The sequence below is a fragment of the Anabrus simplex genome, chromosome 8 (assembly GCF_040414725.1).
Source record: "Anabrus simplex isolate iqAnaSimp1 chromosome 8, ASM4041472v1, whole genome shotgun sequence".
Lineage (NCBI taxonomy): Eukaryota > Metazoa > Arthropoda > Insecta > Orthoptera > Tettigoniidae > Anabrus > Anabrus simplex.
Window position 1 is genome coordinate 65,591,472 of NC_090272.1, and position 24,921 is coordinate 65,616,392.

At 39.6% G+C, this 24,921-nt stretch overlaps 1 protein-coding gene across 1 annotated transcript in view; it reads left to right on the forward strand.

Moving 5' to 3' along the window:
- Positions 1-14,706, forward strand: part of LOC136879128 (probable phosphite transport system-binding protein PtxB) — a 63,693-nt gene extending 48,987 nt beyond the window's left edge. The window contains exon 6 of the mRNA XM_068228920.1: positions 14,245-14,706. Within this exon, the coding sequence (XP_068085021.1) occupies positions 14,245-14,426 (182 nt within the window). The 3' untranslated portion in view covers positions 14,427-14,706. The remainder of the gene's footprint in view (positions 1-14,244) is intronic.
- The last annotated feature ends 10,215 nt before the right edge of the window (positions 14,707-24,921 follow it).

A 24,921-nucleotide genomic window follows, 5' to 3' on the forward strand; every position in this document is an offset into this window, starting at 1 on the left:
ATTTTTCGAATAGGGTTAACGATCTGTTGTCTCTAAAGTTGAATGACGTTCAGAAGAAGGAAGCTAGTACGCTGCTTGAAAATATGTCTGAATTATCTAGCAAGGTCACTCAATTGTTAACAGGGGAGGTTCCTCCCAAAAGCGATCTACCCACCACTGTGAATGCAGGTAGTGAGGAAGCGCCTCCCAAGGGAGAAGTTAATAGGATAACCGTTGCTGCTCAAACTATCCCTGCCCCATTGGACAACGAATCTGAACGTCGTGTATCATTGAGTAACATCCGTTCTGAATTAACTTCCTTGCCATTGAAACCTTTACCTACTATGTCACCCGGGTTTAGCAGCTTGCCTCATCCATTGGCAATGTTGCTCAGAGGTATCTCTAAGTTTTCCGTTAATACCACCAGTGATGTAATTTCTTTTTTAAGATTTCTAGTTGAATTTCAGGATCATGCCCTTGTGTTTTCTCTTTCTCCATGTCAAATTTTGCAAATTATCTATCCGTATGCTATTGGTATTCTCTCAGATAAAATCGTAAGAGCCATTGCCGAGCAATCATCTATTGAGGATTTCCATGCCCATTTGCTAGCTAACTTCATCCCGGCTAGGGCCAGGTCTTCCCTTATTCAGAAGTACTATTACCGTGTACAACGCTTGGATGAAAACTTGGCTGATTTCATACAGGACATTAAGTTTTATACTAGGGTGTTTGCTCTGCACTTCCCTGAGGACCAGATTGTACAAGCCATTGTAGAAGGCATTTCACCATCTTATAGGTCATATTTGTGTTTCGCGGCATGCCCGCAGACTTTCTCTGAACTTGAAGCGTTGGCCGTCTCAGCGGAAGGAGTTAGGTACGCTGATTCTTTGCGTGTGGCAAAAGAACCCCCTCCTTCGTTCAGTAATACTCGGCCTCCACCTCGCCGACCAGTCACACCCCGTAAATGTTATGCTTGCGGGTCGTCTGACCATCTTCGCAATAAATGCCCATTGGTCAAAACTAGTAGGGCAAATAATGGAGCTGGATCAGCACAAGGCTGTTTTAAATGTGGGGCTTTCTCACATATTGCAAAGAATTGTCCCAATTCAAATAGCACCCCCTCCTGCTCAACTTCTGGTGCAAATTCCACCTATGCCAATAATAAAAAGTGACTAGTGGCTTCGGCTGAGTCGACTAATCCATCTTCCCGAGACTCAGCCCCGGGTAAACAGGTTGTAAATTCAGGGAACGAGCAATTTTCAAATTCATCTTTTGAAGGTCCCAAAGAGTGTCTTAGGATTGCGGCGGATTCCCCCGCACCGGTCCCCTTTCTCAAAATTGAGTTAAATAACGAGCCTATAACAGCTCTCTTAGATTCAGGTAGTGTTTGTTCTATTATTTCGGCTGACTGGTATTCAAAATTGAAATCTGTTTGTAAGCTTCCTAACTATTGTTTGTCGGCGATCCAATACGTTTCTGCTAATTCCTCTCCATTAGAAATTCTCGGTTCCTTATATGTCAAAATTCGTATTTTTCAATTCACATGGAAAGTTAAATTGTTTGTGGCCAAGCATTTGTCTTGCCCCATTATATTGGGAGCGGACTTTATTTCTCACACTGGTCTTGTGCTCGATCTTCAGAGTAGGTCTTGCACTTTCAAATTTGCCTCTAATTGTAATATCCCTCTATTAAAGTGTAATTCTGCATCATGTTCTTCTATTTCGCCTACCCAGGATGAGATGTTGTTAGACCTTAGACATCTACCTGAGGAGCAGGCTGATAGTATTCGCAAATTGTGTCAGTCGTTTCCCGAGGTGTTCTCTGATACTCTTGGTGTTACTGACCTTATTGAATACAAAATTGAGGTCACGGATTCGATTCCTGTCCGTTTTCCACCTTATAGGCTATCTCCACCTAAAATGAAGGCTCTAAAAGAAATCATCGATCAGATGTTGAAGGACGGTATTATTAGGCCCTCTAAGTCAGCGTATTCTTCGCCTATTTTTTTAGTCCCGAAACCCCAAGGAGGCTTCAGGCCTGTCATTGATTACAGGGCTCTCAATCGGAAGGTGGTGTTACAATCTGTGCCCCTTCCCGACCTTCATTCTTGTTTTTCATGGTTTCGTAAGGCCAAGTTCTTTACTATCTTGGACTTGAATCAGGCCTATAATCAAATTCCCCTTGCCGAAGAGTCTAAACATCTTACAGCGTTTGCCACGGACTGGAATTTATATGAATACAACCGCGTGCCTTTCGGGCTCCCCACGGGAGCAGTTGTACTCACTAGGCTACTAGATAGGGTCTTCTCCGACATCAAATTTGAGTACTTATATCACTACTTGGATGATGTCGTCGTATTTTCAGAGACTTTTGAAGAACATCTAGATCATCTGCGAGAAGTTCTCGATCGCCTTCGTAAGGCTGGGTTAACTGTTAAGTTGTCCAAGGTTGCCTTTGCTAAGCCCTCTATGTCTTTCCTAGGGCATATTGTGTCACCGGATGGTGTAGCAGTCGATCATTCTAGAACACAGGCCATCCGTGATTTTAAACCTCCCAAGGACATTAAAGGTATCGCCAGGTTCATTGGTATGGTGAATTTCTTCAGGAAGTTTATTCCTAACTTCGCTAATAGAGCGGCGCCCTTAAACCTTCTTCGTAGGAAAGGCATCAAATTCGAGTGGGGACCTTCTCAACAAGCCGCTTTTGAAGACCTTAAATTAGCTCTTTGTAATGCCCCTGTACTTGCTATGCCTAATTTCTCGAAGAAATTCATTGTCCAAACCGACGCATCGTCGTCAGCGGTAGCTGCAGTCCTTCTTCAAGAGACTGAACTAGGGAGGCGCCCCATCGCCTATGCGTCTAGGACAGTGTCGGCTCAAGAAGCCAAGTATTCCATCTATGAGCTCGAAGGTTTGGCAGTCTTATTCGCCTTAGAGAAGTTCCGTCTCTATCTGGAACATGTCAAATTCGACCTGGAGACAGATAATCAAGCCTTAAGCTGGGTTTTAGGTAGGCCGCGTCGTACTGGTCGTATAGCCCGTTGGGCCATCCGTATTTCTGCCTTCCAGTTTGATGTTAGACATATCAGAGGTACCGAAAATGTTGTTGCTGATGGACTCAGCCGTATGTTTTCTAACGACGTCGAGACCCACGAACCGGTCGACAGTTCATCACCTTCCGAGTCCATACTATCTAAGGTTAATGCCATCCTAACAGATGCTCCCATGCTCTTTAGGGATATTGCGAAATACCAACGTGAAGATCCGACGCTGGCTCCGATAATGGAAACCCTTTCTTCTGGGGAACATGTCGTCCCTTATGTTCTGAGGAATGGTGTTTTATGTTGCCCTTCGAGGCATGACAAGATGATGAAGGTTGTCGTTCCAGCTGTCCTTGTGCCTATGATCTTCAAATACTATCATGAGACCCCATTGGGGGGGCATCTGGGAATATTTAAAACTCGTGAAAAGATTCGTGAAATGTTCATCTGGAAAGGTATGGACGGTGAAATCCGTGAACTAGTAAAGGCTTGTAAATCCCGTTTGCTTAGTAAACCGACCATGTCCACCAAGGTAGGCCTCTTGTCTTCTCAGCAAGCGTCGCGCCCCATGGAACGCCTGTATATTGATTATGTAGAACCCTTTCCCCAGTCAAAGGGTAATGCTAACAAGTTCATCTTTGTATGCGTAGATGGGTTTACCAGATTTTCTTGGTTATTTCCGACTAAGCTGGCTACCGCTCAGTCTACCATTACTTGCTTAAATTCTATTTTTGCTTCTTTTGGTCCGTGCCAATATATTGTATCTGATAATGCTAAGGCTTTTACATCTAATTTATTTCGTAAATTCTGTTTTGACTTATCCATCTCTCATGTAACTACTTCTGCTTATTACCCTCAACCATCTCTGGCTGAACGGGTTAATCGTAATCTCAGGTCCGCACTTATTGCCTATCATCATGATGATCATTCCAGGTGGGACACGTCCCTGCATTGGTTAGCTTTTGCTTTGAATTCGGCAGTTCATGAATCACATAAATTTACTCCAGCTTCTTTGATGTTCAAATTTGTTCCCAACACGCCGCTCTCTAACCTCTGGTCTCTGAGTGACATTCTACCCGAGACAATAGATCCGGATAACATTAAAGATCTTTGGAAGAAGGCTAAAGCCAATCTTAAGGTATCTCATGAAAAGGTTAGGGAAAAGTATGATCGTGGACGGAGACCCACCACTTTGAAGGTAGGTGACCAGGTGATGGTCAAGAATTTTTTTCCCGCGGGCAAGCTTGCCCCCAGATTTCATGGGCCATGCATCATTCTCGATTTTCTTACGCCGGTTACATTGTTAGTAAGCAATCCAGCCACCGAGAGGATATTTAGGGTTCACCTGTCCCAGGTGAAACCGGTGTAAATTTTGTGTCAACTTGCTTCATATAATTTGATAGGAATATGAAGGTTATATTTTTTTTTGAGTTCTACTCTTAAGGCATTCTGCTCCTTCTATTTTATTTTATATGTTAGCATTTCTGTGAAACCTCCCCCGATTTGTTAAACTGCCATCCTGTCCTTGCCACGGCCATTACCACGCTCCCGTCTCCTGCTCCACTACACACAGTGGCTGGCTTAGATGAAATGCCATGGATATCTGCACGCCGCTGGCCCCTCAATCTCTCTACATGCCTGTGCCCTCAAAAGAAACATGATGGTCCAACACAATTCTGCCGCCTAGCTTTAATGTTTCAGTGCCCCCGCAGCCGCGCGGCGCTGTGCCACGGCTGGGTTCGAGGACGGGCCCCCTCGGCCCCAGCGAGGACGACATGTGCACGGCGAGCCGGAGCTCTCCTCCCGGCCTAGGCTGATGTGCGGCGCACGACCTGCTACATGCCCGCAGCCTGTATATGTTCACCGCGGGCGCGGCGTGTTTCAACACCTCTGCTCCCCTCATAGTGCGGGCGAGCGGTATCTCAGGGTACTTGAGGGGTCCGAGCGGCCTCCTTTGGACGCAAGCTGCAACGGCCGGTCTGGCCATCCAACTTCATCAACCTCAACTACATGGACAGTTACGATAAGCAATGACTACACTTGGGAATTCAACAGCAATATTTGGTGGACATTGCAAAATTTTTCATCACTTTTAAGTATTAAAAGTTTATCCTCAGAATTCTACTTCTACAAACTTAAAAACTATTCTTCATCCGCAACAACAAAATTTTGAAACTTAATCAAACCAAATTAAGAAAATCTTATAAATTTTTTTGGGCAATTAATCTCCATATCTACATCAAAACTTGGACCTTGTTTTCAAACAATTTCATGTGTCACCCCGGGAGGAACTTTTGGGGGGGGAGGTCTGTACCGGGCGGTACACCTCCACTCCGCTAATTTAAAATGTGCGCCAGTTGAAACTCCTCTGCTGGAGGAAGTCTGAACTTTATCTACGCTATTAATTCTCTACTTTCTCTGAAGATGTCACCACATGGAAAACTTTGAGTTTTGAACTGTGTCATTTGTGATGTGTTTTTGTTTCGCTTGAAGTAAGAAGTGTGAACTTTCTCTTCTAGAGGACACTACTGAAGATCAACAATAGTGCAACCTAGTGCGAAGTCAAAGAACTATTTTGTTGGAGAAATTTTTATTTCAAATGTTTGTCTTTGCTAAAATTTTTTTCAGTTATTGTTTAAGTTGGCTGTATACCCCTCTCTTTCCCCTTGTTTTGCATTTAACCAACCCTGAATTTCTTTGAGTTATTTCCGACCAATCCGATGTATCTTCCCCCAACTTGGATATGTTTCTGTACCCGAGCCAATAAAAAGTTTGTGGGAGGGTGTTTTCATTCCCCTAACGCCTAGAACCTTCCGCGAGAGGATATAAACTGCTGATTTTAGGGTCTCCGGGCCACTTCTGTTCCATCTTTCAGTGTATAAAGTACATAGCAGGAGGCGGGAAGCGCCTCTTTCCTCGGCAGCGGTCATCAATAAGGTAATGGCCGATTAATAAATTCTTTCTTTGCTAGCTCAGCAGTTTAACTCTCGGGGCGGGTGCGAAGCGTTCCTCCATGTAACCTTTTCCTAAAATGTAACGATCTTTTCTTCTATTCTCTTTTAAGCTGCATATTGGGATAGAGAGTGTTAACCCTCTCGAGCTCCCACTCACATTGTCTTGAGGTGAACTTATTTTCTCAACCTATTCTTCGTTAATGTAAAACAAATTGCTCTTTTCTAAAGTCACCTCGGTAGTATGGGATTAGCCCTTGCATTAGTGGCCTAGAGCCAGATTAGGTTTTTAAAGACAAGTGTATTAGGAGTGCAAGATCGCCTCCTCTCAAATTGTTATTTTAGAGGTCATGTAATTGCCCATTTTTATTTAATAGACCTCAGTAGGTTGGGTATTTTACCCCTGTGTCTATGTCCAGTGAGGACAACTTGAAGGTGGAGTTTGGTGTGGCCTGGGAGAGGCTTAAATTTTGAGAGCGAGTGGCTCTTTTGAAAATTGAGTGTTGTATGCCTCGTGGAGGCTTTTCTGTGTAATTTGGAGCAAGGGCTCCTAGGTATGAATGGGGTTTTCTGCCCCTCTGTTAAAACTCGTGTTTGGGGTAAAACTGAGCTGATTGCCCAAGCAGTGTAAAATCAGGGCGCGAAGCCCAATTCCTGTAAATATTGTAACTACCCTTTTGATTTGCTACTTTGTACCTGCCATGCTTGTTATTTCTTTGTTTTTGAAAAGAAAATATAACCTTGTTAAATTTTAAATTAATTTTGCTTTCGTAGCTGGAGACCTATTCACACCCGCACCTTCTTTCACCTCTACCTACCACGGAAAACTCCGTAACAGATAAAATAATCCAAAAAAGAAAAATTGACCATGTTTCATACCTACTTCATTCCAATTCTCACATATGGACTCCAAACATGTACCCTACATAACAAGGCTAACAGTAAAATCCATCAACGGTAATGAAATTTGTGAGAACAATGAACCACAAGACCAGGAAGGACAGGATTAGAAAGGAAGCAAACAGGAAGGAGGCTGGCATCAAAATACCTGTTACAAAGCTTTTAGGAAGATGCAGGCTAAAATGATTTGGAGAGAAATTAGGCTGAAATGGTTCGGCCACATCAAAAGAATGGGACAAGAAAGATTACCAAGAAGAGCTCTGGAATGGACAGAATCTGGAAAAAGACCAATTGGAAGACCTGAACAAGTGGAGGATGACGTAAATTGGAGAGGACTAAAGTGGCAGACAGTGATGAATGATAGAATGTGGGGAAAAAAGAGAAGATTGGAAGAGGCTCTGTGAAAGACCTGCATAAGCAGAAACGTTATCAGGAAGAAGAAGAAGAAGAAGAAGAAGAAGAAGAAGAAGAAGAAGAAGACAAGGATGGTCAGAACAAGAACTGCAAAGAATTACTTTGAGCAAGAAGTGAAAGGGGAGAGGCCAGTAGGGAGGCGAAGAAATTGATGGCTAGACACAGTGAAATCAGAAGTCAGCAAGAGGAATATCAAGCAGGAGGAGATAGAGGAACAGAAACAATACTTTTGTAGGAAGAAGTGGCAAGCGCTTATACACCACACCTGGGAAACTGGAGCTGGAAAATGATTATGATGATTCAGTGGTGAAATCCTCCCCAGTAGAAACAGCTAAATATGAGAGAGCACAAGTGATTGAAGAAGGGATACCTGAACCAACAGTTAATGAGATAAGAACAACCCTAGAAGCCCTCAAAAGCAACAAGACTTAAGAGTGGTAGTGTTATCAATGTAGAGGTGTTTCAGTATGGAGGTGAAGCAGTGGTTGAAGCACTGAGGCAGCTTGTTACAGAAATCTGGTCAACTGAGGAGGTTCCAGAAGAATGGAGGAAAGCAGTTGTGAACCCAATTTAAAAAGAAAAAAAAAAATAGCAGACTACGAAGGAATCTTACTGGGGGAGATAGGCTATGAAGTCTTCTCCTCTCTGATACTCGGTTGTCTGAAACCATTGCTTGGAGGGATTGTAGGCTCATATTAACATGGCTAAATGGTTAGCATACTGGCCTTTGGTCACAGGGTTCCCTGGTTTGATTGCCGGCTGGGTCGGGAATTTTAACCATAATTGGTTAATTCCGCTGGGTGTATGTGTCGTCTTCATAATTATTTCATCATCACAATGCGCAGGTCACCTATGGATGTCAAACCAATAAAAAGACCTGCATTTGGCAAACCAAACTTGTCCTCAGACATTCCCGGCATTAAAGGTCATTTCATTTTCAACATGGCATACTTCTGAACATTCAACCATTGAACATATCTTTACACTAAAACAATTTATGGAAGTTTTATGAGATCAGTAAAGATTTACATCCCATATTCATCAATTTCCAGCAGGCATATGGCAGCATTTATCGGCCAACGTTGTGGAAGATAATACAGGAGTTTGGGATCCCCATAAAGTATATTAGCTTGATTGAAGCCTGTTACTCTGAATTAAGCTGTCAAGTACAGTTTGTGAATCAACTGTCACCACCCTTCACAGTTAGAAACGGGTCGCAACAGGGCGATCCTCAGCCAGCAATCTTATTTAATATTGTGCTAGAGAAAGTGAGACATTCAACTAACCATAATAGGGAGATGGGGTTGGTTTGTTGGTTGGTTGGAACTGAGACAATCCAAGCATTTACAGATGGTGTGATTATGGTTGAAACCCTGAATGAGATGATGGTAGACACATCTCAATTTCTACTCGAAGCAAGCACGGTAGGACTGCTGGGCAGTGACAAGAAGACAAAGTACAGTGAAACTTCGTTAAGACATTTCTGCAGGGGACAACAAAAAAGAACTTGTTAAGCGAGAAAACGTACCACTGAATATATCCATAAAAACTATCCAACAGGGGTATGCAAACACTAGATATGATTTTTTCCGACACAAGGGCATTTTATGCTGTGTATCCACGGGTAAAGTGAAAACTATATGTACCATTTCTAAAGATGAGAATATTAAAAGGTGTGGCTCAAGAGAACAAATATGAAAACCTTTTTCACTGGGGCTTATAAAACAACAAGTGCACTGAAGGGTGTGAAAAACATCAAGCAACAAATATGAAAACATGTGCAGGGGACCAATAAAAATACCAAACTATTATTGCAGATCATACTCTTTCTAAAACAAATGTTAGTAGAAGTCTTTTATTTTGGACCAGTGGGTTATTAACCCTTAAATTGGCAGAGAAAAATAATTTTGTGTACAAATAGTTTTATACTTTTTATTGCATATATTTATGCTAAGGAATGTGGGGAAAATATTTAAAAAAATTTTTGAATTCCTTAAACCCACTTTCTTGTATGTGCCATTTTTGGCACATTGCTAAGTTGTAGATAATATAACCACTGTTTTGTGTGTGCCAAAAATGGCACATTGCTGAGTATTAGAGAAAATAAGGTAGAGGGAAAAATCAATAAATTTTAGTCAATCATATACTATATTTAAGAACTTCATCGTAGTAGAATTAATTTTATTAAACATTGTAATACTTTACATAATCAAAAAACATAAAACATAAACCCAAAACAAGGTATATGCCAAATTTTGCCTAAAAAGCACTGTATACAGTAGTTTTTAGTCTGGAATTTTATATTCACTGTTTCATCTTTTCATCTTTTTTCATCTTTTTCACAACTTACAACTTACTATTTCACTGTTAATTTTACAATTTCACAATTTATTGTGAAATCCTACGAAGCAATTACTGTTTTCCTTTAAACATAATCTTACTTCGCACTTACTGCACTGGATTACTGATTTTCCTTTCACACAATATCTACACCTCCCTCTCGTTGTATAAACTGGGAAGTGTGCAACAAAGTCATGACGGACATCTTCTGATGGTCTTGGATCTGATGGCTCCTTTATTGTCTTCTCTGGGAGGTTCATTTTTTTCATATTTCTTCCATTTTCTCTCATTCTGTTACATTTCAGAAGACACTGATATATTTCGTATCAAAACTCTTTCAGTGTCATCTTGTTTTTGAGACCATTCAGGCGTAGTTCTCTCCTCTGTAACAACCAGGCATTATTGAGGCAGATGTCTATCAACTGTGCAAAAATCTGAAGATACCAACGTTTTGTTTTGAGCCAAATTCTATAGAGTGCAACTAGCATGCCTGCAATGTCAACACCACCCATATGGATGTTATATTCTTTCACAACATTTGGGCAATCTACTTCAACTCTTTGTTTCAGTTCTTTTGAGTATCTCTTTACTTTACTGACAGGGTAAGCATCAGCAAAAGAGCTTATGATAGTCAGAGGCTTATTGTCTTGCCATCGAACAATGTTAATTTTTTCCTCTTCTGAAACAATCTGACTGATGGATCCTCTCCCCCTTTCCTTTAGCTCTTTCTGATCAGGCAAGTTGTAACTTTGTGTTCTGTAGCTGCCTATTACTCCAAGGCTGAAAATCCCAAATTCATTTCTCAGGTAGTGAATCAAATCTGAGGTGAAATAATTATCGAAGTACACTATTGATAAAGGACTATCGACAATAGATTTACATAGTGCTATCACAACTTTTCCTCCAAGACCAAATTGAGACACCTTTTTACTAAAAGTGTACCCAAGGAATGTATTCTCACCGCCATACAACACAAAATCATATACGATTCCACTGATGCCAGCCAAAACAAACATTTTGAAACCCCACTTCTTAGGTTTTTTCGGACAATACTGCTTTCTAGAACCTGCTTTCCTTCCTTTGTATGGAATGATCATTTCATCAATTGAGAAACGCTATTCTTGGGGAATAGATAAACATCCCTGTCTAATAATATCACAGACTGGTCGAACTTTAAAGTATCTGTCATCATTCACATCCTCATTGTTCACAAAATGTATGAACCGTCTTATCTGTTGGTATCGCTTTAGAGACATGATATCAGCTACTCCTGAATACCGAAATTTGTGAGACCAGTAGTCAGTGTAAGAAGGCATTGAAACTATGCCCATCAATATTTCGATTGCAATAATGTCACATATTTCTTCTTTGGTAACACCGATTGATTTGCCTCTATTTTATACCGAATAAAGATTGGTATTATAAACAATCAAGTCCACCAAAGTATCAGAGAAAAATGTTTTAAAATATTCGAAAGGAGTTTTGATTGTATCAGGAATTTGCAGGTCCCTGCGTACAAAGTCTGGTTTATCAGTTAAAGACCCAGGTCTCCATTTGTATTTATCTTTGGGTACAGTCCTTGATTTTATTTTTCTGGTAGTTTTCACTATGCACTGTTGTTTTTTTCTTAGATCTTTCACAGATTTGTTAGCATTGTCTTTGGATGTATGGGACATTTTGTTAGCAGGTTGATATCCAGCAGGCGGTGTGAAACTTCTTCGTTTTTTTGATAATGATCCAGTTAGTTTTATGCTGTTAGAAGTAATAGTGCAATTTGGCTCAACACTTTCATTGTTGTTACTTTTTACTGAACGTGTTATCATACCTGAAGTAGGAGGTGATTCCTTGGATGAATTAGAAACTTGTGCAAAGTCTGAAGCCAGTAAACCTGGATGATTAGAGATAGGCACACTTTCCGTGGATTCGGCTAACGACAATTCATCAGTATGAATAATGTTGGCAGCAAATGGAGAAATAACAGCTTCAGGACCTGTCTCACAACAAGATGCAACGGTCTCAGCACTACAACCAGCAGCCACCAGGCCAGAATCACCAATACTTCTACTCAGTTCACTTCCCATGATATTGTGAGGAGATGGAACCACTACTGGAATCGAATTGTCACAAAATGTATCTTCCCCAAATTCTGTGGGTTCATTTATTTTTGAAGCAATACCATCTGTTGTGTCCAAAAAGTCATATTTATCAAAACTGTCAAGCATTTCCACAAGCTCGTCTGGAAGAAATGGTGGAGGTGAACTCACATTGGCACTATCAGATTCACAGTCACTTGCAGTCTCCTTATGGGCATCTTCCAAAAAATAATGAAGTTCATCCTTTTCTTCGTCATCAAGATCTGAACCAATGTCCGATGATCCTGGCTCAGGAATTAACGCCATTATTCTCCTTGTGCGATGGGAAAATGCCTCATTTTCTTCCTAAAATTGAAATGAGTATTGTATAGTAAATGTTACATAAAATATGTAACTTATAATATATGGTTTCTGTCACAGAAAATTGAATAAAAAAGGTTTGAAACAGAGGAGCTATATTGAACATTTCAGAAAATTCTAAAACTTACAGGTATTACTGAATATTTGGCACTGTGCCATTTCTGGCACACTTGTACAAATAGCAGCTCTCTCGTAAATTTGGTAATGTGCCAAAAATGGCGCGCTATAATTCAAATTATAACTACTCTAATTTAGTGTTTAGAAGAAAATAACAAGCATTAGCCAAAATTCTAAACCTTCTTGCTTATAATTTGACATCTGGAAACTATTGTTTTAGCTCTACGAACACGATTTGAAACATATATTTACCTGCTGTCTAGGGTGACCGCGCTTTCTCTCCGCCATGTTCACTCAAAGTAGATGCAGTACACAGTTGCACCGGCAGATGGAGACATAACTCTTTCCATGTGCTGTAGAATGTCCGACAAATACATAGTCTTAAGGAAATATGCAAAGCTTGACTTGATGATTTGATAATATTTTTTAAATATTAGTGTGCAAAAAATGGCACATCGTCAAGTTAAGGGTTAAACATTATTTACTGGTTACTCTCTTAGTCAGTGCATGGGAGGTGCAACTTTTACTGCCATTTTGAATAAACTTTAACCAACTAGAGTGAAGAGTCGAAACTCCACGGTTTGAATTCAACATTTGCAATCTCTGTGCACTGTAAGATGCGGACGCCAGTCAGATTTGACAGATTTAAATTTTGTCTTCATTAGTAAAGAATTTCACGACTTTTTCTGTATAGGCTATCACAAGACAAATATGCACCATGCTAGTCAATTTCACATGATTACGTTCCTAATCCATATATAGGCTACTGCACGTAGCGACAAATATTTGCTACTCTTCACTGTACCACTCAGCACAAAATAAATTTCTAACTTCTGAATGGAATGCAAAATACAAGCACAAATAGACTCACTGTGTTATTCAGCAATCTCACAGCTAACTGGCAAGCAAAACTGAACATTCCTGAGGTTAACGGCTTGCTCCCCGAAGGTGCAACTTATCCTGTGAAGTTCACAAATTTAAGGCCTTTTTCCATAATCACCCAACTGTGGCGATGGCTCTTACCTGAGTTGGAAATCATGTTTCATTCACGTGGGATAACATTTTCAGGGCTAGGAAAAGTGAGATCGTACTAAGCAGTAATAGCAAAAATTCGTGACATGATTAAGTAATACTTTTATATAGATTTAATACGATGAGAATTGGGACTTCGAATTTACGATGTACGAAGTCGAAAAACATGTTAATGAGGAACGCACCAACGAGGTTTCACTGTATATGATGTTATCTCATCAAACTGATTTGGGTCCCATCAATATCGATGACCAGAATTCTGAAAGAGTCGAAATATTCAAATAGCTGGGTTCAGTATTGGTGAATAAAAGTGGGGTCGAGAAGAAAGAACAATGAATGTGAATCGTGTTTATTCATCATCATGAATTCCTTCCAACAAGCTGGGTGGGATGTTTTAGGATGATGTATCTCTATTAGTTACAGTCTTGGTGTGCTGCTTCTCTCTCCAGAGCACCCCATGTTTCTCCTTTCTTCTCTAATCTTAGTCTAACCTTCATTTTCTAGGGCACCTAAATAGTCTTCGTCCCGGAATGATCTTCTCAAAATACTGCCTTTGAATTCAAGTCAGCTGCATCCGCTTAACGTGTCCTAGCCATTTCAACATTGCAACACTCAGCCTTTCTCCCATGGGTAGGCTGACTTGTAGGTTTCTTTATATCTCTTCTTCTTCATCCATTCCCTTTTCCAGATTCTCTCTGGGTAGGGTAGTGTACCAAAGCCCTCCATCTTATTTCTTATTTCTTTACATCTGATCATTCTTAATTCTGTCTTTCCTTGTTTTCTGTACAGCTGGTCTAAGGAACATCATTTTGCAAACTTACAGTTGACTTTCTTCTCTTTTATGTGTGATGCAACTCTCCAGACTATATGTCAGGACGGGCAGCATATAAATTTTACATTGTAACCCTAAAATCTTCTACTGTACGACCAGCTATTCATGCATGACAGGGTCACGCTACTGTGTTTTTAGTTCATTTCAGTTTGTGATGTTCACTTTACCAGTAATTCTATTTTACAGATGATATGAAGAAAAAGCTGACTCAAGCATTTATGAAGATATCTGACAACAAATTATGGAGCTCCCAATTGAAGAAATATGGACTATCGAAGTTCGTACCAAATTGTTTAGAGGTATACGAGATGGAGAGAGACATACAAAGTGCAGTGAAAAACATGCATCTTGGACCTCGGTACTATTAACAGGGTTTTGATGCTGATGCTTGTTGTTTTGCTGATGATGCTTGTTGTTTTAAGGGGCCTAACATCGAAGGTCATCAGCCCCTTAACAGGGTTTTATTGTACAAGATTCCAGTCCAGCACTCAACAAGCTGTTTGTGAATGTTTACCACAAAGTGTTCTCGACTATGCATGACACCGGTATCAAATAAACTTTGTTTAAATATCTTTACTCGATGTTGAATTCTTACTTTTATACAAATAAAGGAGATTATAAAGTACTGGTGACAGATATTCCAATTCATTTTGATGTGGGCAGATAGAAACTTAGAGGATGATAGTTACACTCAGTTTCTAATTATTTCAAGGTAAGAAGCATTCAAGCAAATGAGGTCACGCCATTATTTGTAAACAGAGCCTTTTGAAAATGCCTAGTTCATTCGCAGAGGGCTGTATGCTGAAAGGCAAAAATGTATTGTAGGCCTACATAAGAATGTTAAGGTATGCATTTAACAAAACAAATGACTGCTTTGGGCATTCACTTGTCCAACTACAAATCCATTAATTATAATAGGCGCCAGGAAATGTTCTCCGCAGTGCCTACGTGCTGCTACATAAGGGAGCATCAGGAGTTTAGCTGGCAGCACGGTGTCATATTTGTCACGCTACTCGCCAACAGGCCAAGGTCAACAGGATAGCAGTACAGGAAAGGTACTAAGCAGTAATAGCAAAAATTCGTGACGTGATTAAGTAATACTTTTATATAGATTTAATACGATGAGAATTGGGATTTCGAATTTACGATGTACGAAGTCGAAAAACATGTTAATGAGGAGCTGTGGGCTGTCGAAATTGTCAGTGAGTATAGCATTAAGCGAGTGTTCAGATAGATTATTGGAATAGTGCAACAGGATAAAAGCGGTAATGTTTAGTACTGAAAAGAGAGCTTTTTTGGTGGAATACCTTTTTTTTCTGAAGGCGATCGGTTTACAGAAAATGTAAAACTAAAATTTCAGGTGTGGTTTCCTAATTCAAAGTGTCCAAACTGGGATACCGTTCGGGATTTGATAAGTAAATTTCGTGTGACCATCTCAGTTCGTGATGTACCAGGAACAGGCAGGTCTATGCTTTTAACAGACGAAAAACAATTGATGAATTTAAAGTGAATATAATTAATTATGTGCAGTCACTACACTACCAACCACCACAGAAACACACAATAGTGATTACATCCCTCCATATAGGGTTGGCGTCAGGAAGGGCATCCGGCCGTAAAACAGGGCCAAATCCACATTGTGCAATGCAGTTCACACCAGCGACCCCACACGTGCGGGAAAAGTGGTAGGAAAAGAAGAAGAAGAATCATTCATTATGTGCAGTCCATTAGGCAAGAAACTGTAGTGAAAGTCTTCGACAATATGTGTAGACGTGTTGAAGTCTGTCTTTGAACACAAGGACAACAGTTCCAGCATCTGGTATGAATTGCTGTGGTGATTATAAAGTTTACTGTTTGTTTTGATACAAGCTGCAGCAGCCGTGCTGCCAACTTAACTGCTGATGCCACCTCGCACAGCAGCACATAGGCGCTGAGGAGTACATTTCCTGGCGCCCTGTATAACAAATATATACAAACCAGCAAAACAAAAATAGTTCATTTCTTTTTTTTAAATATTGGATTTATTCACCACATTGACTCTTTTATAGATTACACAACACATTGTATTGACCGTGCCATGGGCATATCATTCTCATCTTAAAAGTTAAGTGTTAAATTCTTTTTATAGTATTTTATGATATTTTTAAAAAGTTGCAAGTATTTGCAATTGTACTGAATAGAATTAAACAAATGTGAAAGAAAAACTGAAGAAATGTTGATACTTGTGCCAAAAATTACACCACATATTGATAGTTCAGCAACAGCTTCTGTTTGTATATTGCAAAAGTTTTTATAATTTAAAAGGTTTCACTGCCTGCAGGTGCAAAAATCAGCATTTAGCACTTAGGGTTGAAAGGTTGTTCATGGAGCAGCACTTATAATCTCTTATCTCTAAAATTGTTGAGTACATGTTTCTTAGCTCATAAAACATCTCTAAATGTAAGCCACCTGTTCATATTGGTGTTTCTTCTTTGTTTGTTTGGGCCTACTTGGGACCATGCTTTTTCAACTTTTGGGCTTTGATCCTTGCTCAGTATTGTTGCATCTTTTCCTGGTGTAGTTCCTTGCTTTCCTCTGAGACGGGGTACCTTTCTTCTTGAGGTTTTTCAGGAAAACCACAGAATTTCTTCAGGATCTGTCTCACAGACTGTTTGTATTGTAAGTCGGTCAGCCAGGTGGTATGGAATTTTTTGTTTAGCCAGAAGATGAACAGGTAGTTGGTCAGTCTGTTGGGAGAAAATCTTACCACATGACCAAAGAAAGCCACTCTCATTTTCCCTTGCACAGTCAGAAACCTCAGTCTCTCTGAGAGTAGAGTATATTGTAACATCTCCAGTATTTCCCATCTTCCAGGACTGGATATTTGTGAGAGTTCTTCTGTCTCTGACTTAAATTTTTTCAATCAAGTCTCTTCAGCTTAGTGACAAACTCCATGGTATACACAGTAGTAGCCATTAGGGAGGTGAGAGGTGGCAGCTGCCCCCCCCAACACTTTGTGGAGAAAAGATTACATTTTTATTCCATTTTAGCCAGCTGAAAATAGGAATTATAGGAATTATTTTAAAGAAAAAGCAATTTGTAGAAGCCCTGTTGTCTTATCAGCTAATTCTTTCATTTATTTTCTTTAATTATTAACAAAATTATTTGCAGAAATACGCACAAAATGTTGCGGCAATCGATCTGTATAGCACCATAGCAAGTAGTGGAGACTTTGCATGTACTGTGAGGAAGGGTAGCAGGGGTATAATTATTTTTTTGCCCAGTTCCTGGACACTGAGGTATGATTCACCCACTTGCCATGTACATTCGTCAGTCTGGCAGTCTCTTCAGTGTCTGTTAGTTTCTTTGTGTGCAGTCAAGTACTAAATGATTCTTAATTGTATAATCACGCCGTACTTCTATTTAATTGTAATACATGTGTAATATTGTTCCTTTGGTGAAAGCTGCCCCCCCCCCAATATATCCCACAAACCCGGGTACTTTTTGTTGTCTGTACATTCCCTCCCCACACTTCTAACTCCCAATTGCCGCTACTGGGTATATAGGGCTTCCGGGTGGATGACTGTAATGTACTGTTTCACCTTCAGATTACATGACCGGCATCACATGTTGTAGATGTTTTGAGTCAATCAGTAGGTCAGTTTCAGCTTTACTCTCATGGAGAGCACTGCTTTCTCTGACATGTTGGGTTCAATCACGTTGCCAAGGTACCTTATATCATATATTTCTCCACACACTTGATTTTACCCTGTCTAATACATCTCTCTGATAAGCTCTTTGGTGTAGATAAAGTACTTGGTTTTCTCCAGTGACACTTGAAGTCCTGCTTTGGCTGCCTGTCCTATGAGATAACCGACTTGGATCACCACTATTTCATGATACTCAGTGATCAGAGAAGCCACCTTTTCTCTTGTGATCCAGATAGACTGCACTGGACACACAAATTGACCAGTTCCTCATACATGTTTTGATCTAAGGTTTACGAGATATTTTCTCTAAATTTAACCTTAGAGTGTGCGTCAGTTAAGGTTTGTAGAATAAGTCTTCAGTTTTGTTGTCTAGTTCTAGTTCCAAGCAAATTTTACTAAGCATTTGTTTGTCCATACAATTGTAGGCCTTCCTAAAGGTGACTACCACCTTGTGGTTTCTAATCTGAGAATGTTAGTACTGGTTTGAGTTTGAGAATTTGCTCAGCACAGAATCAGTTCTTCCTAATATTCCTCCAGTTGATTCTCTGCCTTGCTAGACAAGACAGGACAGGAGCGGGCCTTATTCGTTACCGGGAGGGGAGAGATCCCTCGGTAATTGTTCATGTCTTTAAAATCACTTTTCTTGTGAAAGTGGTGAATTGAAACTGAGGTCCAGTCAGATGGCAACTTCTCCATTTCCAAGATGTTCTGAATGATCTCAACAAGATTGTTCATTGTCAAGCTACTGGCACACTTCCAGAGTTCAATCACACTGGAGTCCTCTCCAGCTGCCTTGTTGTTCTTGAATAGGTGGATGATTGGACTAACTTCTTCCAATGACAAAGGTGGTGTCATTTGCTGGTAGTCAAAGTCTTTATTGGGGTGGATCCCAATTGAGGTGGTTCTTGAAGTGGTTAGGAGGTGATAGTTATCCTGGTTTTGAAAAACCACCTCACCCTGCAAGTGTCTGAAGCAAAGGCTTGGTGGAGTGTATTTACTGAGTTTCTACTTGAATGTTCAGTAAAAAAAAAAAAAAAAAAAAAAAAAAAAAATCTTGCAGTATTTTTAGTGAAGCTCCTTTGATCTGGGTCAGTATGTGTGAAGGTTCAGATCATTCCTTGCATTATCTTGGCCATGAGCTTCCTCTGTTCCTGGTCTTCTGAGAGTTCCATCTCAGCCATGCTATTGGTCTTTGGACTACTGTGTAGTCAAAGTCTTCATCCGCCCCACATGCCTCCTCCTGATGAGAGGAGCAAGTTCACTGGCTGTCTTAACTAAGGCCTTTCTCAATTGGTCCCAGTTATTCAGATCTGCATTGTTCAGCTTCCAACTTACTTCAGGGTTGTTCTCAAGTCATTTTGTATCAAATTTGATTGTCCTGGTGGCTTTATGCTGTCTCATGTTTCTGGGTAGGAGTCTCAGTTTGATCTTTGAGAGGTAGTGATCTAATCCAGATACCTCTCATTATTGTTATGTTTTATATTTCTCTCTAGGACTTTGAGATAGCCACAGGGTCTATCTGAAATGAGCCCAGTTTAGCGTTTGGAGAGATCCAGGTTTTCTGTTTCCTAGGTAGCTGTCTGCAGGCTGTGAACTTAATAGCCAAGCTGGAAGTCCTACACAGTTTCACCAATCACTTTCCGTTGCAGTTAGTTTGCTTGTGCATCAGATAGTTGCCCTCTATGTTTCTATATTTTCTCTCTTTTCTCAGCTGGGCATTGAAGTCACCTAACAATATGATGGTACATCTCTCTGGGATTTTAGAGACAATATTCTCCAGATCTTTCTAGAATCTGTCCATTTTTTTTCCAGATTCCACCTACTATCTTAGTTAATTAGGGTGTACACATTTACTAAATAGAGAGAATGGATAATTGACTGCTGGGAAGGTAAAATCTGACCGAGTTTAGTATCTTGTGGCCGACTATAAATTCTGTACTAAAGTGAGGTACATTCAGCATTTCCCACCAGGCCCCTTTTCCTATAACTTCTCAGCGTGTGACGACCTTCACTACCTGGCTAGCCTGTGCTGCGGAAGGAGTATAACACCAAGCCTGCTATGAGTGCAGGCTTTTAGTTAATCGGGCGTAAATGACAAGCAGTTCAATGCATTTTACCAAAATGTTCAGTTTGTTATTAGTGCATAAACACACAAACAGCATAATTTACTGGAATTATCCAAAGTCAATGAAGTGGAGGAATCTTCTGAGCTTTCAAATCAAACACGAGATATGACTGAACCAAATATAGGAGTAGCTAGTATCTGGATTTTTTTAGAAATTAGATCTCAATACAGGTTTCTGTACTATGCTCATTAACATTCACAATGCAAAAAACTACATACATTTCCTCCACAGTAACCAGTACATATTCACTTACCCTCGATCAGAACGGAAATAACATACCGTGTGATCGCATGCGACATTGAGCATAAATATCTGCCTATTCTACTATTATTTTTATGAACTCAACAGTAGAAAACAACTGAAAATTTTCACAGAGGATATAAGCAGTTCTTTGCAGCATTCTGAGGCGTATAATTTGCCGTAAATATTTTCCTTTGCCCTCTATAATTATCCATGTCTTCTCACAACAAACCCATCATCAATAACATAACGGCCGATAATTTCCTGTGTATCAAAAGCAACATCAATGTCACGATCACTACTTTCACTCTCAAATTCTATATCTAACTTTCCATATCATCATTCGGTAAAACATCGTTGATTTTCAAATTCGCAATCACAAGAAAACGTTTAGCTGCCATGATGTCAACAACGGAACTTGTTGGTTTTTCAGACGCGATATATCATATGTAATCGATAAAAACTCAATAGATAAACATATCAAATAAAAGATCGATGCTTCGTCTGCAGATATATCTTACTACATTTGTAATGGTTCAAGAAATGTTCGCCAGTTAGAGGCACAAATCAGAAGCTGCTACGCGCTTGCAATGCATGTCACTCCATGACAGAAAGCGTTGGGGAGTCTGCGTGCAGTGTACAGCACTCCACGTTGAGTGGTTAAGGATTTTGTAACCTTGTGATTCTAAGGCAGGACCATCGACAAACCTGGTTTCCTGTAACACAGTCAATAAAATGTTGTGCTGTGTTAGTGTAAAGATCTGATGTTTTTTTAGCCTACCCACTTTGAGCAATGAATATGGCATTAGATGTTGTGAAGAGACTGCACTGTCTTTGCACAAATTTACCTCCAGTGTTTTCAGGATGCTCCGACTCATCCTAGTAGCACATTTAACTAAATTTTCCTCCATGTAGAGTTGAAGATAATTTTTCAGGTACAATGACGGTCACTGTCCTGGGACTGTCTCCCATACAAAGTCTAGCTTCTCCATGCCTTAAAGAGTTCCTTCTGCCCTTGGTTATCTGTCAGGATTTTCCTTCCCTTCATCTCTATGCTAAAATGGTGTTCTATTTTAATATAACTTTAAAAAAATGCAAACATGACTTATATAAACAGTTTATTATGAAAAGGATGTATCGAGTGTACATATGACGACTTGTAGAAAGTTGGAAGACAATTAGATGGACTGAAATAGCGCAATTAATCAAACATAATTGATATGCTGGTGAAGATTCAATGGGTAACTGGTGAGAGACAAAAGACCCTCTGACAAATACTGTAAATTCAAACTAACGATTAGGTCATGTTGCTAGGAACCTCTAAGAAAGAGAGAGACTTAGAGATATAAGAGTATAAACTTCAAGAATATCTGGTGAAGGAACCTTTAGCTAGCACAGGGACGTGTGACTTATCTTTCAGAACAGGAAATGCCCATGGAAGATCCTTCATCTTAAAGCAAGAAGAATAACATAACCACATTGAAGATGATATGTGCCAAGATACAGAATACCATCACAGAAAGGCTGAATTTGTATGTTAAACCAAATAATATCTTAAAACCCTTCAAGAATTCTAGGATTAGCACTACAATCCACATTTTTTGCCAGTAAGTATATTATTTTCATAATCATTTACAGACTGGAAACATGAACCAACTAAAAAGTAAACAGTACAGTAAATGAATGCAAAGACCAAAGATGAAACTTCCGAGGACAATGATCCAAAAAGCATTCCAGAAAATCTACTGACATATTCTTATTCCACAGTTCTCTTGAAACTTTTAATCATATTCACCAATTAAAAAAACCTGTTTAAAAAAAACAATGATCTAAAATTTCATCTTGGTTTTTGGATTGTAACAATTATGTAATGTATGTTTTTTTTCTATTGGCTTTACGTCGCACCGACACAGATATGTCTTATTGCGACGATGGGACAGGAAAGAGCTAGGACTAGGAAGGAAGCGGCCATGGCCTTAATTAAGGTACAGCCCCAGCATTTGCCTGGTGTGAAAATGGGAAACCACAAAAAACCATCTTCAGGGCTGCCGACAGTGGGGTTCAAACCTACTATCTCCCGAATACTGGATACTGGCTGCACTTAAGTGACTGCAGCTATCGAGCTCGGTAATGTATGTATAAATTATGAGAGAGAGTACCTCCTCCTCCAGATCTTCTAATATTTAGACATGATGTTCTTTTAGTTTTATGACATGTGAAAAAGAGAACATTCGGAGAAACTTCACTTTTCACGAGAATAGTCTCAGTCAAACGGTTCACTTCTGAGAAAAAATTTGTACAATGCACAGTTTCCCAGGAGCTTTTCCCTATCACGTGAAATACCATATTTCTCCAAAGCCAAGACGACATTTTTTTCTTAGAATCTTGTGAAAAATCAAGGGTCATCTTGCATTTGTGACCCACCAGTAATGAACACCACTGGCAACTACTATGGTAACCATGCTGCTTCCCTTCAACCCCCACCCACACGCGCGAAACTCATTGACCATCGACGTCCGAGCCTTCATTTTACATTGTTAGCTGTGGCAACCGGTTGTATAACGCCTCTGTGTAATGTCACTGGTTCTTGGGAAACAGTGACGAGAGAATGACATTCCATTAGCTTCTACAAAAACGTTTCTCAAATCCGCAGAATGGCATCAAACATGTGAGCCTTCGAATTCTTAGAAAGGCCACGGCTACTCAGTGGCCAAGTTATAACGCGTCTACTGTATTTGATCCTTAGCAAAATTAACAGTTTTATAGACGACAGGAATATTTTCGTGATGTACCGTCATATTGTAGAGGCACATGGAACAGGTGTTACTGGCAAATTTTCAACGGGTTCTCGTCTATATTATGATGCCAATTTTAAGTTAATGGTTGTTAAACATGAGGAAATGAAGAATAATCATCCAGCCGCAAGAAATTATGGCATAACTAAAGCCAATGTTCTGTGTTAGCATGAACACAAAGATATCTTAACTATTTTGGTGCAGAAGTTGACTTTTGTTGACTTACTTCCCTATAGCATTCGTTGCGGTAATCGACTTTTGTCGACTTGGTACTTTCCTGCTATAGTTTCCGCGTGCTTCTTTAATAAAGGCGCATTTAATAATACAAACATCTATAGTCATGTATTGACTATGTACTAAGCATTGTTTGAAAACGTTGCCGCCAATACTGGACCTATGTTTATTTGTTATCTTTCACCGGCCCGCCCGCCAACATTCCTGTCTGCTGTCTGGCTGATAGCAGGCTTCACTCAGCAGCTATGAGTACGCGGAACATTAGTACAACTAATGACAGCGAAGAAATCTTCAATCTTTTAGTGGCCGATTCTGATTTAGACTGTTCAGTAAATTTGGACAATGAAACAATTGATGATGTGCATAGTGATTCTTCGGAAGAAAGAGCCAACGAGGAAGATCTTAATTTTGTATTGGACTGGCGAGATAGTAGTGATGACATAAGAATTACAAAAATGAAATTATTTGACAGTGCAGGTCACTTAGTGCTCCCGACTTCAGAAATTCTGTCATAATGGGACTTCTATGAAAGTATCAGGGCAGTCCACCGGCAAAACAAGGAAAACCTGATTACATACCTCAAGCGCACCTGACAGAGAGGCATTTTCTTGGGGAGCAGCAGGACAAAAGTTACAAACCTAATTGTGTTGTTTGTTCAACATTACCAGCAAAATGTTCAAAGAAAGGAAAGGGACTGTGAAAGAGAAAAGACATTAATTTTGGTAAGAATTGCCCAGGCAGCCTGCAATGTGTCCAGTACCATGTTTCGAGATGTATCACAGTAATGTGTGTTTCAAGGTCAAATGTCACTGCTAGTTTGCCAAAGTTGAGTTAAAAATGGTGCAATGGTGTTGAATGTCACTAACCTTTAAAAAAATAAAGTTTCAGTTCATTTGGAAAATAAGAAAAAAATTACAGTTTTCTGTAAATGTTCTGTTTAAAAATAGCGCAGCGAAAAAGTTTAAAAATGCATACTGTACCAAAAAGTCAGTGGCCCACAACAAAGACACTTCAAAGAAGTCAAAGGTGAACTTGTGAGGTAAGTGCGTGAAAAGCGCAAGGGTGGAATAAACCAATTGACCTTCAAAGCCCGCGCCTTTATTATACATCGCTAGCCGCTGAAGTCGGCTGAAGCCGGCAAGCGAGACATGCGTCTAGCAGCAGCCGGTTGTATGTGGCGCTTAGTGAAACACTTTTATAAACAGCAGGAATATTTTCCTGATGGATCGTCGTAGACACACTTGGAACGGGTATTGCCGGCAAATTTTCAAAGGATTCTCTTTGATATTACGATGCCAATTTTACGTTAATCGTTATTAAACTTGTGGAAATAAAGAATAATTGTGCAGCTAAGAAAATACAGCATAACTAAAGACAAAGATTGGTGTTGGCGTGAAGACAAAAGATAGTCTAAAAATGTGTATTGTACAAGAAAGGTATTCATATGATTTTACAAAGTATTTTTTAAGCCTGATTAAATTTTTTTGAAAGAAAAAGTTGGGGTTGTCTTGCATTCAGGGTCGTCTTGGATTCAGAGAAATAAGGTAAATAAATAAATAAATAAATAAATAAATAAATAAATAAATAAATAAATAAATAAATAAATAAATAAATAAATAAATAAATAAATAAATAAATAAATAAATAAATAAATAAATAAATAAATGCATGAATGAATGAATTAATTGATCAATCAATCAATCAATCAAATCTTATTTTTCTGAGTCACGGAAATGTTAAACTTCTAATACATGATCTATTCATAATTTTTAAGACATT